Source organism: Hylaeus volcanicus, chromosome 2, assembly GCF_026283585.1.
Source record: "Hylaeus volcanicus isolate JK05 chromosome 2, UHH_iyHylVolc1.0_haploid, whole genome shotgun sequence".
Taxonomy (NCBI): domain Eukaryota; kingdom Metazoa; phylum Arthropoda; class Insecta; order Hymenoptera; family Colletidae; genus Hylaeus; species Hylaeus volcanicus.
The window spans coordinates 26,310,188-26,323,081 of NC_071977.1; the positions used below are offsets into that span (position 1 = coordinate 26,310,188).

The 12,894-nt window shown below is 39.4% G+C and overlaps 1 protein-coding gene across 1 annotated transcript; it reads right to left on the reverse strand.

Moving 5' to 3' along the window:
* Window positions 1-8,635: 8,635 nt before the first annotated feature.
* LOC128872249 (uncharacterized) lies at window positions 8,636-11,619 on the reverse strand. The gene is made up of 4 exons (XM_054114730.1): window positions 11,539-11,619; window positions 11,145-11,194; window positions 10,493-10,819; window positions 8,636-9,673 (listed from the first exon to the last, which is right to left on the reverse strand). Exons 1-4 carry the CDS (start codon window positions 11,548-11,550, stop codon window positions 8,884-8,886), a joined length of 1,179 nt encoding a protein of 392 aa, XP_053970705.1. The 5' UTR covers window positions 11,551-11,619; the 3' UTR covers window positions 8,636-8,883.
* Window positions 11,620-12,894: the final 1,275 nt, after the last annotated feature.

Consider the following 12,894-nt stretch of genomic DNA (forward strand, 5'->3'; position numbering starts at 1 on the left):
GTGACCACTTTCCACTATTATAGGGCCACTATCTTCGATGTGGTGGTCGTCACCTCCCCCTCCTCCATGACCTCCTCCGTGATCCTCATATTTGATGATTTTTTTCTCGTCGTGCTGCACTATCTCCGGTATGTGGACTCTTATATGGACGCTAGAAAGTTGATAGACCGATTTTACATCCCACCTATCGCCATTCTCTCTCTAACGAGATTTTGATGATACTTGACGAGCAACGATCAATCACGTCTCTAATTTACTGTACAAGTATACTCACTGTTCATGACCGAACGTGGCAAGCGCCGCGGCCAACATCGTCGCGAATATCAAGCATCTCGTCTGTGGAGAGAAGAATTCTCATAAAACTTTACGAACTTTAGAGCAGAAGTTTATTATATCTTGGTATGCGTCATTTTTGTGCAATAACGCGAACGCGCAAGGTGCAACTACTCCATCATTACAATGTTGCGAAGTTAATTGCCGATTTATTACCGTGTCGAGATTATCTAACTATTGGGCATGAAAAACTCATCTACACCATTATGTATATGTGCTAAGTTCAGCTGAGCTATTGCAACTATAATACGTAGTGAACGTGATGGAATGGGTTAGCTGTTAGCTTTAATTAGATACTGCTATTACTCTATTACCAAATTGATTGCTCTGTTGGTCTATCAGGTTGATATCACATATAGTTGTAAACTTAACAACTCTATCATTAATTGTATTATTCTGTCTAGTATCAGAAGTGTGAGTCTCCTCAATGTCTTTTGTGATTTCGACTATTGTATCAAAATAGGTATTACGAACACTATTTTCGTTATTGTGTCAGGAACTTAAGTACTGCATTGCCTTGGTATCACAAAAACGTGTTCTCTAATTGGTATGTTGAGTAGCTTATTATTTATTACTGTGAATGTATGTCCCATCACTTCATGAATAATTTAAGTAAATCATCTTTGCATTACAAAATGCTCTACGTCCACAAAAACAATTTTTTCCCTCTCGCTACTCAAAATATCAAAAGAAGTTATAAGAATTTGTCAATACTCAGAGAGCAATCAAATCATAGTTGCATTTTTTACCTCGCACCGTCAATAAATTAATTATCCTATTCTTGATTCACAAACTATCTTACGACCACAAAAGCCTAATTACCCCTAGAGCCAAGTCCCTTGTAACTTCATATCCTACCTTCTCTATCTAGAAGTTAGCTAATCTATCACCCTGTTATTGCAAGCATAACTCTACTCACTCCGAAAACAAATTAATTACCCCAGTTTTGGTTCCCAAACTACAAATCCTTTGTAACCCCATTTCCTACTTCCTCTACTAAGAAATTAGTTACCTCATCATCCTACTATCACAAAACATGACTCAACTCACACCATGAGCAATTAAACTACCCTATCTCTATTTTGCAAACTATCCTACGGTCACAAAAGCCCAACAGTCTCTCCCTATCCACGTGGACGTCGTCACTTCCTTACAGCAGCTTTCGGCTCCATGATCCTCTCCGTCGCTCTGTCCTCCTTCCTGCCTCTTCTTGCACGTCTTTCCTCGATGGCCAGGAACACACTGTCATATATATCCAGCCAGGATCCTGAATATATATAGCGGGACCGAAGGAAGTACCGGAAGCGAGCACAGGTGGGGAGGTGGAGATGATCGATGCCCAACCAGCGATGGAGGCTCGAATCGAAGGTACCCGCGTGCTGGCGACGGTGCACACCGATTCGACGCTGTTCCCGTGTACTTGGTGGTTGTGTGAGTGGAGTTGCGGAGGAACGGCCGTGACCTAGAGCCGAGCAACCAGAGAAATTCGCGCTTCGGGCGGTGTAAACGCGTTGGTGCCCTCTAGGGCGAACAAAGAGATCGGCGACAGCTCTTCCCAGGACAGCATGGAAGGTGCTTCGATTTCGTTCCACGAGCTTCCATTTCCGCATTTTTTGGGAGAATCGTAAGCTTTGGAGCTTCATGGGAAGGAAGATGGTGAAAGAAATGGTCACCGAGGGAGAAACATGTCCTTACTGTGCTTGGAAGATTCTGAGGAGACGGTTGAGTGATATTGATTGCTGGTGAACACGTCTGAGAAGATTATAGAAGAGCTGAGGACGAGTTGGCAGATATTGTTTATTGTAGGTATTGGTTTAATTAATATTCCTAGTGGTGCATGTGGATAGTGTGTCATTTTAGTTCAGTATTGACAGTTTTTGGATATTATTTTGAATTTCGATGGAATTTAAATATGTTGTAGCTTTTAATAGCACTGTGATGGATGTTGAAGAATTTTTCAAAATTTTAGAAATTGTTGATTTCGATACAGGACTGAAACTATACCTACTAATACAATACATGATCAAACACAATTGATGCACTACTGAAACAATTTACATACAAAAATTCCTATAATATCTTCACAAGTATATTAACAAGCCCTAAAAGTTTCATTCAATCCAACGTCTAGGTTGTTCCCCAAAAAATCTCAAAGATCCATTCTCAACTCTTCACCGGAGACTACGATACAAAAAGTAAAAAAAAGTTTATATTCGAGAATTATTTTCTAGGAGACCCATCATTCTTTTTCAAAATTCTTAATGTAATCTTTTTTCTACATCTTCATAGAACATACCAACATTTTTTTCCGTTTCTTTCAGGTAGAAACAAGAACGGATAATTCACTTTGGAGGGACACGTCTCAGGCGTCCTTGTCTTCCTCGTGGGACGCTAAACAGGTATTTCTATGTGTCACAGGAAACTCCATCCGCGTGCAAAAAGCAGCGTTTCCCGTTTCACTTTTCATTCCTGCGTGAACGTCACCGCGTGGACGCTTCTCGCGGATGGATGCATCAATTTACTTTCCTCCGAAGGTCGTTGCATAAATCGCTGGACGCGACGTTTTACGGTACGGGAGCACGCGCTTTCCCTGATCGAAGAGCAAAATGAGACTGCAAAAAGACGATAAAAATGATCATAATCGGGAACATCCGATTCCGTGACGCGTTATATTCGAGGGAACAAGTGCATTTGCAAAACGAACGTTTCTCTTCGGTCGTTTGTTAACGGTGGATGCACTTGATCGGCAATAAATTGCTCCACAGATGGATTTCGTGGTGCACTGCTGCGAAAGAGATATCAAATTCCTCGCCAGGTTTCCCTTTCGTGAAATTCGCGCATAGCTCGAATAACGCATCTCTGGCCAACCGTGAACGTGTGGTCCCGCGGATATCTACGGATCCATAGATCGTCTATCTGTTAATTGTTTTCTTAAATTGCGCCTATTATCTTTGTCCGAGATTTTTTTTTCATCTAATGGGAACATCTCTTTACATTTTTTTTAGAAAGATAATTCACCATTGGAAGAAGGTTAGAGTGTTTTTAGGACGATTTCTTTACGTTTACTTGGACATTTAGGATGGATGGAATTATTCAGTAATGCATGTTGGAGTAAGAATTTTATTTAGCCTTAGGCTATATAATAACAGAGCAAATGTTTTCTTAATTCTTGTCGTATTTTTTAATTTAAGCTTCCCTTCGATGAATAATTACCTAAGGTTCAAGGTCATCTATTGTTACTGAGAGATAGTTACGAAGTTCTAATTTAAATTTTCAAGATGATAACCTTGAAGGTTTCCAGACGGAAGTTTGAAAAATCAAAAATGTCCAAAATTCAGATTCTTGAAATCTCGAAATCAAAAATTCAAAGCTTTCGAAACAAAAATCTCTTTTCTCTACTTCTAAATTCCAATTGAACCTAGAAATGGGCATCTATGGATCTCTCGCTGGAGACTTCAACGCGGGGTCCCCAACATTAGAGACACGTCATCCTCGCGTCACCATCATCTCCGTCTTTGTCACTTCAAGCGGGACAATTATCATTCTCGACCGAGCACTTGAACTTGCCAAAGTTATCTCCGACTAGAAAGCGTCTCCCCAGTCCTAACATCAATCTTCGATCAGGGCAACAACCTCGAGCTGCGACGCAACGGCTGTCGGCAGAGGATTACGCGCGTGGTGGCTTCCTTCGCGAGCAATTAGGCGCAGATTGCACCGTGTGTTCATCGTTTAACGATCGTGCACGGGACACGACCAGGAATGAAATAGAAAGTGGCGATACGAAAACCCGTGGATGGAAAAGGGAACACGGGGGGAGGGGGAGATGGTCGAGGATGTAACGGAGAGGCGAGGAGAGATCGAATATTCGTGAGAGACTGCACGATGGGACACGCATGCCCTTTCACTTCCATTTTTGCCTTCCGTGCCCCAGAGAGTTCTGCTCTTGACCGTTTCATCCTCCCCTTTACTTTCCAGCTGGTCCTTGAGGACCTGGCCGTTGACACGTCACGAAAAAATAATCGTGAGAAACCTGGATTCGCTTTCGCGAATAAATTCGCGCGTCTTCCGGGTTCCTTCTTGAAAGACCGAGGCGAAAGAAACTTTTATTGGGGAAATTTTTGGTGAATCGCTACTGGGTAGCTTTTTATTTCTTGGAATTATCTAGTTGGATGGTATTATAATTTGCCGAGCTTGTGCTGTTCTTTCACTCTTTTTCACGACTTGGCGAATCGCTACTAGGTAGCTTTTTATGGCTTGTAGTTATCTAGAGGATGCTATTATAATTTGTCAATCTTGTGCTACTCTTTAACTCTTTTTCACAACAGCCTCCTTAACGGAACTGAATGCCGATGACGTATACCTGTCTTCAGACGCCTAATGCCAGTTGTTTATCTATTAATGTTGTATCATTAGTTTCCTGTAGCAGTAGAATATCATCGACATATCATCGAATGAATGGTGTACCGCCGATATGTGTTCGATCTAATTACATAGGACTTGAATTTCCAGTGACGTGTCCAAATCACTCACGAATAGTGGTGTCATAAATTTCTACCGATGTTGCAGCATTAGTATGTGTACACGAGGAACTGACGTTTAATGACTCAAGAAAGTTACATTCAGCAAGGACGTTCAGGTCTATTAAACCTAGAGTATCATGGAGGGGTGTGACGGACTCCAGTCGACAAATGTTGCTTCGTAACTGATGCAAGAAAGTTCCAAGCAGTTCAGTTAATCACGAATCTTCTTTAAATAACTATTTGAATAAGTAAATCTTTTTTAATAATAAATATTTGACAAATCAAAAGATTTAAATAGTGTTATGTAAATAGGATTTTGATTTCTAAAGTAAATACTGCTTCACGTATTTGTAAATAATAATTGTGTATCCACGTAAAAATATTATCTCTGCAAATCTTTCAATTTCAATTTCAATTTCTTATCGGTACACAAATGTACACCGTATTCACAACACTCGAGACTACTTGTTCCCCTCCTCTGTTTCTCCTGCAATTTCTTATCGAAACAACAAGCTCGCAAACTCGAAAGTTTGCCACCAGCGGGAACACAACTTCTCTGAAAAATACATTGTTGCGCGTGTAAACTTTCGTTTGGAGAATGCCACATACAGCAAGCAACGTAAATTGAACGTATAATCGCGTTTACACGAACCACTGGCTCAGGCGAGTGCACTTTCGTTGCGTCGTGTGGGTGAGTCGGAACAGCTGCTCTTCGACCTCTTCCTTCCGATAGAAACTCGAGGCGTTCCGACAGACGCTCCAGGAAATCAATTCTGCTTTTACTCTTGACAAAGTGACCGTGACGACGATACCGAGAGCGCATGGGAAATAACACGTAGCAAAGTTTCTTCGGGAAATTGCAATTAGCGATACGCAACTCTTCATTTCAATCTTCCGGCGTGCGCGATGTGGGTCATTCCTGGAAATGGTTCTCAAAGGCGTTTCCTCGCGTGACGGGGAAGTCCCTCTTTCCGTTTCTTGCAATTAGTTATGCGAGCCAGACACCAGCGGAAATTATAACTGAAATCGGAGAGGGAATTGCTCCTTGAAAATCAGAATTATGAATTTTTGGAGTGATGGTCTTTCAGAGTTTGTTGTTTTTTTGTTGAAGATAATCGGTTTCCTCTAGTTGGATCCTCTTCAAGCATTACAATTATTTATTAATAACACCCGTATTAATGTATGAAATATTTTTATTGTGTATGTTTTAATTTTCTGCGTGGAATCCTCAAGCATTATATTTATTACACTGTGGATGTTTATGCATTTACTGCAAATGAAAATGGGGAGAAATATATAAGAATGTGCCTTGGTGTACATGTTTTACCGTTTAGGAAATAAAACACTTTCATTCAAATTTCAATTCTTCGTCTGTATCTGTGAAATCATGTACTTGCCTAAACATCCGCAGTCCAATAATTATTTACTGAAATGAAGAATCCACATTGTGCACCTTTGGTCATTTCCACTCCGTATAATTAGACTGAATAATTATATTTCAATGCCTAAATGCTGTTATTCAAGGATATTACTTAAAGTCATCAAGATCAGTGTAAAATAAAAACACTTGTTCAATTAGTAAACAATATCACGTGGGAGGAATTCAATCGAACATTTTATTGCAGCAAATTCACAGTAGCTCAGGAGGAATGCCATTGTTCTCGACTCGTGAACCTTCGCAGCTTCAACGATAATCCAAATAACGAAGTGTTCTCAGAGTGTGGGCAGAAGTGGAGAGGGGGCAGATAAAGAGATCGAGAGGATCTCCTCGCAATGGAGCAACTTTCTCGACTTTCGAACGCTCACCCGGTCATCGGACCTCGGAGTGAAAGTAAACGGAAAAGATGTGATCCCCGCGACCGTGGCATTCGATCATTGCCTCGTTTTTGTCCCAGCGAATGGCCGATCGATTTATCCCAGATGATCGATAGGGCCAGGTTCGGTCGATCGCGTGCAATGAACCTTAGAGTAGACTATGGTAACTGATAGTTTCGTTACGTCTTTGATATTTTTAACATTTTTAAGGCAGAAAATATTTAAATAAGTTTAATCGATATTTACTCTTAGAAAACAAAATCCTATTGGTCGTGAGGTGAATTAAGTGAAACACGTCCGCATTATTAAAACGATTAGAATTATTAAATACATCGTATAGAAAATGTTGAAATAATATAATGGGCCTCTAAAATGCAGTACTGGCGAAATTTAATAGAATTTTTTATTCAACTGAATTTTTAATTCCTTATGTCACTACTTACATAAAATATTTTATTATTTAGAGTCCCACTAAAATTTCTACTAAGAATAAGGATATCTTAGAAATATTTAAGACCATGTTTGAAACGTTTGAAATATTTTTACCATATTTTGTGAGTAACTCTAACCTACGGGTTCAAATATAAATGCGATATATGAATGCATGAATTGTAATACTAAGATATACTGCTAATTAGTATTGCATATGTAATTTTAACTTTCTACCAGATTTAGAACATCGACAAACAAAAAAAACAGCTCAATTAGCAAGATTTTAAGTGTGACTTCGATATCAAGTCAAGCGAAGTGTAATCGACAACTTGAAGGTAACTTTCCACGAAGAGGAGCGCGCCTTTCTCACCTTTCTGCTTGTCATTAATTAATAGACAAAAAATGACTTTCACCGACATGAGAAACATATTACAGTCTGTACTCTAAACGCGCTTCCACAAAGTCAAATGCCCCGCTGCACCCAACCCACACGGTTCATTATACTGAAAACAAACGAAATTACATGAACAATTTTCTACATTGTGTACAAGTTTGAATTCGCACAGAGAAATTACATTGGTTTCGCTTTTATTCGTTGCTCGCTTTAACCCATGTGTACATGGTCTTACAAACAAACAAACAAACGCAATGTAATAACATTCATGAGATAACAACGTAACTGTATTGTATAAATAGAACTATATTTTTAATTTTTTTAAAAGATCAACAATGATATCAACAATAAATCGAGTGCTTGCCATTGGTGTAAACACGATCAATATTTTTAATATATTCGATGTATCTTTGGATTCGATGTATCTTTGGAATCGAGACACAAATTTTTGAGATGATAAAATCCGTCGCTGAATATATTAAATGTATTCACAATGCTAGACTCGATTATACACGTTAATAAATCAATTATTATTTGGTAGACTAATCTGTGGCTAAAATTGTGTTTACTAAATATTGCAGACGAATGCAGCTGCTTCGTTGCACTTGAAATTCTTACAATTCTGGTTTAATAAATGTAAATAAATATAATTCCAAAATGAAAGTACTTATACCATATAAACAATTGTTGCCAAACTATTTTGTTCTGGTTAACCCAAAAACGAAAAATAATTATCACATATCTATTATATTGACACCAAGAGCAAAAATAAAACCAGGAATACTTATTTTATTCTCTAGGGCACATCAATATTACCAAAACTAAGGACTAAGTTTTTCGAAATATTGCAGTCAAACCTGGAAGTTTTCAATTTGTGTCTGCACACTTTGTACATTTAACCTAATTGCACATGGGCCACGTCCTCCATGCATGTCAACGTATCCATAAAAGTGTCTAAACCCGGGTTGGGGAACCTTTCACTCGAGTAATCTATGAATAATATATATTTTAAAGAATTATTTATCGAAAAAAGTATTTTCAACCTCTACAAGGGCCCTCTTCAGAGTGTTCATTTCTAGAACTAATGAAGACGACCTTCATTGAGGTAAAAGACGTCTATTTCTATAAATATTGCTTTTAATTTTTTAATGGATATTCTACTACCCAATGTTTAAAAATCAAGCGGAGTTACAGTCAAAGCAGATTGTTTCAGTAAATATAAAATTTCTAGGAAAATCTCTAACAATAATTCTATTCTCTAGCAATAATTTACATTCCCAATCCACTTCTACTGACATGAACATCTACCAAATCTTCGAAACAAGCACCTAAGAATTCCAAGGTCTTTTCAGGTTCCCCATTCCCGTTCAAACCTAATCCTATCGAAGTCTACCCATGGACCGTCTGCGTCACAGTCGGAAGGATGTTGTTCGTGGACACAGGGAACGCCTGGAACACGTTGGCCTGAACGGGCATGGACCTGAAGTCGGGAGGGGGCTCGTTGGTGTCCTCCTTCACAGCGTATCCCTGCTTCGACTGAGCGACGTTCACCGGCCAGTTGATGGACCCAGTGAAGGAGGTCTGCTGACCAGCAGCTGGAAAGGTCGTTGGGACCTGTTGGGTCTGATAACCGCCGGTCAAAGCGGTCCCTCCGTTCGCCAGGTACTGAGGCCACGACTTGGTCATCTCTTGGAGCTTCTGTTGGTACTCTTCCAAGGAGACCATGTCCTTGATAACGATTCCCTCTTTGCTTCCGCCTATGGTAGGCGAGGGGATATTGGACGCCCACACCACGTTGCCTTGAGGCTGTGGTTGTGGCTGTGATTGAGGTTGCAGTTGCAGCTGCTGCTGCGATTGCTGCTGTAAGGACACGGTCTTGTACAAGTCTGCAGCCTTCAACTGCAAACGCAGGAGCTGTTCCTTCTCCTGGTTCAGGGCTGAGGCGTAGTCCAGGGGATTGTTCGCTGTCACGTCTTTCTCGATGGACCTGGCAGAGTAGAACCTCTTGCGATCGTTCCTTTTATCGTTGTAGCTCATGGCGCTCTCTGGGTCGCTGTAGAACGTTTCCGCGTGGGAGGACTCGTACATTTGTCCTGGGGTGTACTCGGGGCCTGAGGAAGAGTACGAGGTCGGGGCGTAGACTGGTTCGGATTGCTCGTGATCTGGAGGTCCCGGGTACCTGCGAATTTATTAAATTAGTTAGGATCGAGAAGGCACCTTTTTTTAGTTGGAAGTTCTCAATTAACATGTTGATCACCATATATACAATCAGTCTATGTCTATTGAAGAAATTTGTTTAAATTAAATGATAGGTTTGATCTTTCCAAGTAAATGTTATATTGTAAATATGTATATAAATAAACTTTACACATGTATATACTTCTAATGAAAAATTTCTTCGGAAACATTAAACCTGTAATTTAATTTAGGCAAATTTCTTTAATAGATATTGAAGGTACGAATACTTATGAGACTGACTGTAGGTGACAGAAATTTTCACTAAGAAATTAAAAAATTAATTTTGAAGATCAGGTGTTGAAGAAAACAAGTTTGGATAAAATTCGTGAATTTTGATTGGGTTGTGAATATGAGTACTATCGGAAATGTTAAATTATATAGTTTCTAATGATATAAAAACAAGATTTTAGCTTCATAAATGTTTTCGTGAGTATATCTGGCACTCAGAGTGTTAATTGACGAGGGAATGATGCCAACCGAGCTTCGCCAGGTCAAGAGTGTCACGTTCCACTGGACGCAGTAGAATGCTCCGTCTATGATCAGACACGCTCGACCTAAAACTACTCGTTTCTTTGGAGGACTGTACACGCACCGGAATAATGACGAATAACATTCACAACTTTACAATAATATGTACGATCTAAAGTTTCGAACGTGTACGAAAGTTTCATTTACAATTTACAGTTTTTAATAATCCACAGTATGATTACGAAGTATCTTACAAGGAAAATATTAGAAAGATAATAAACTTTGCTGCTACCTTTCACGTCCAAACGAGAAGCTGCCCTTAATGTGATCGTACGGGATGTACCCCTTGCCGAAGGTTATGGCGTGACTGACATCCTTCCCGTATGGTAATCGCACGTGGTTCACGGTTTCGTGACCCTGGTCAAAGTCGTCTCCTCCGTGAGGATAGGGAGGACTCGGATAGATGGATTTCTTGACGTGATATTGACCAATGGGTCCGTGATATCTGGGGTGGAATTCGCCACTGTGAGATGACTTCCTGTATCTTGGCGCTCCAGAACGCCAAGATGGCGCTGGACTGCGTCTTATTTGCTGGGGAACCACCACCACCACTTTGGCCCTGAAAACAATGACAGTTTATTAGATACATGGACGAATTGAAGCACTATTTAATTGTATTATTACTCTTATTAGTTTGATTATAAATCGATTGTAGGTTTTCAATTTTCTGTCTAACGTTATTTGAAAGGAAACAGTTTATTCGTAATCAAACGTTTAAGTTGAAACCTTTCTTTTGATCAACTATATGTATAGTATAAATTTCCATAGAAAATAGATTTTAATGAAAATAACAGAGAAATTTGTGTCAGGTATATGCATGACAAGGTAAGGTATAAATCAAGATGTAAATTAAGTAGAATTGTATTTAAAATTTGTATACTTACGCATAAACGAGTAGAGGTTCGCTGATCGCCAGCATCAGAATGCAGAATGCCTGTGGAGATTAATCAAGAGTTAGTTAGGTAACTGAAGAAACTAGTAAAGCAACTTGATTCTCATAATTTCCAAGCAATTGAAGATCACTGTCAAGTAAAATTTGCTTAACACTAAAACTATCGACAACCTATTCAAAATCTTGTACTGGAATATATTTCAAATTCAAGGAGAGTCGAGCCAAAGGAATACATCAACAATTTATCAATATCAAAAATGCCCCGTTAACAACTCCGTAATTTATCCAAAAGCATCCTTAATAACCCCCTAATTTCAAAAAGAAATTATAAATACCCAAACAAACCACCCAAATCCCAAAATACAGATCTCTGGACTCTCACTCACCGACCACCGCATTGCGCCGTGTACTGGTAACTCGATCAGCCTGGTCAAACCCTCCGACACAGCGTTTAGGTTAATCCTTTGGCTCAGGGTGCACGCTGCGTCGGTGCTGTGGTATCTGCACCTGTCTCTTCCAGCGTTCCGCGTGCTCCAGCCGATGCAGATAAATTGCGGGAGGTCCGCGCAGGCCTCTTCTCTTTTATACAAGATAAAAAGAGCATAATCGAGGCCCGGTGGGCGAACGGGCCCAGCTCCCCACCGTCGGCTGGCAGCCCCTTTGGTGGAAAGAGATCGCGTTCGCTGGGGATCACCAGGAGGATAGAAACGATGGGGCTACGCCGCCGACGCGAAACGGAGAGTAAGGAGACGTCTAACGCATATTTTTGTTTAGGGGGAAATCGACACTTTCTTCGAGGCTGGAGTCTAACGTCGGGCGCGGCCCAGGCGTGTGCTTTCCAAAACGCGACCAACAAGAACGGGACCGACGGCCTACATTTCGCGACCAACAGTGCGGTCAGGCTCGATGCTCGTCGATCGCTCGAATTATACTACAATATAGTAATTCACATTTTTTTATGAAATCATTGCACTTAAATATTAGGGAGACCGAAAAGTAATCAAAATTTTATCAACATTTATTTATTAACGAAATCTTAAGTACTAATCAACAAAGCAATTTCCATCATTTTCTATCACTTTTTGCCAGCGTAAAGGCAATTGTTCAATTCTCTTTTTAAAAAAGTCCTTCAATTTTTCATTGCAAAACTTTTCCAAGTCGAAGAAATTTTGATTACTTCTCGGTCCCCCTAAGAATTCACAAATTTTTATATTAAGAATGTACTAAATAAAATCATTGCAAGAAGTTATTATAATACAATGTTCCAAGTAATTTCAATTTTTATAAAATTATTGCACCTAAATAATTTTTTTTTTTATATGGAAATGGAAGAAAAGGTGCAGTTAATTTGATCAATATTTTAGAGGTTGATAGAAATTATTTAATATATGATAATTTAATATAATGTAATGCGAACATTCCTTGCAATAGTTTTGTTTAGTGCAACCTTTATGTAAAAATACAAAAAAGAAGCGAACGTGTAAATAAATTGGACTATTATAACGTGAGAATTGAACAACATTCTCGGTATTATATAATAATACATAGTGACAGCTATTATGAGTAACGTGAAAAAATGTCAACCTCGACGAATGTGAAAGGACTCGAATACGCTATTTTCTTTTGTAAGCGTCTGTTCCAAGTAACAACAGACATTGTGTAATTTCGTGACGCATATTATTAAACAAATTGCACATATTACACGGCTGATGTCATACTTTCTCAACGTGAGAAATCGTGAT

Coding starts and splice junctions, on each gene's coding strand:
- LOC128872249 (XM_054114730.1), bottom strand. Junction 10,820..11,144: donor GAACCTCTACTCGTTTATGC/GTAAGTATACAA, acceptor CATTGTTTTCAG/GGCCAAAGTGGTGGTGGTGG. Junction 9,674..10,492: donor TTCTCGTTTGGACGTGAAAG/GTAGCAGCAAAG, acceptor ATAAATTCGCAG/GTACCCGGGACCTCCAGATC.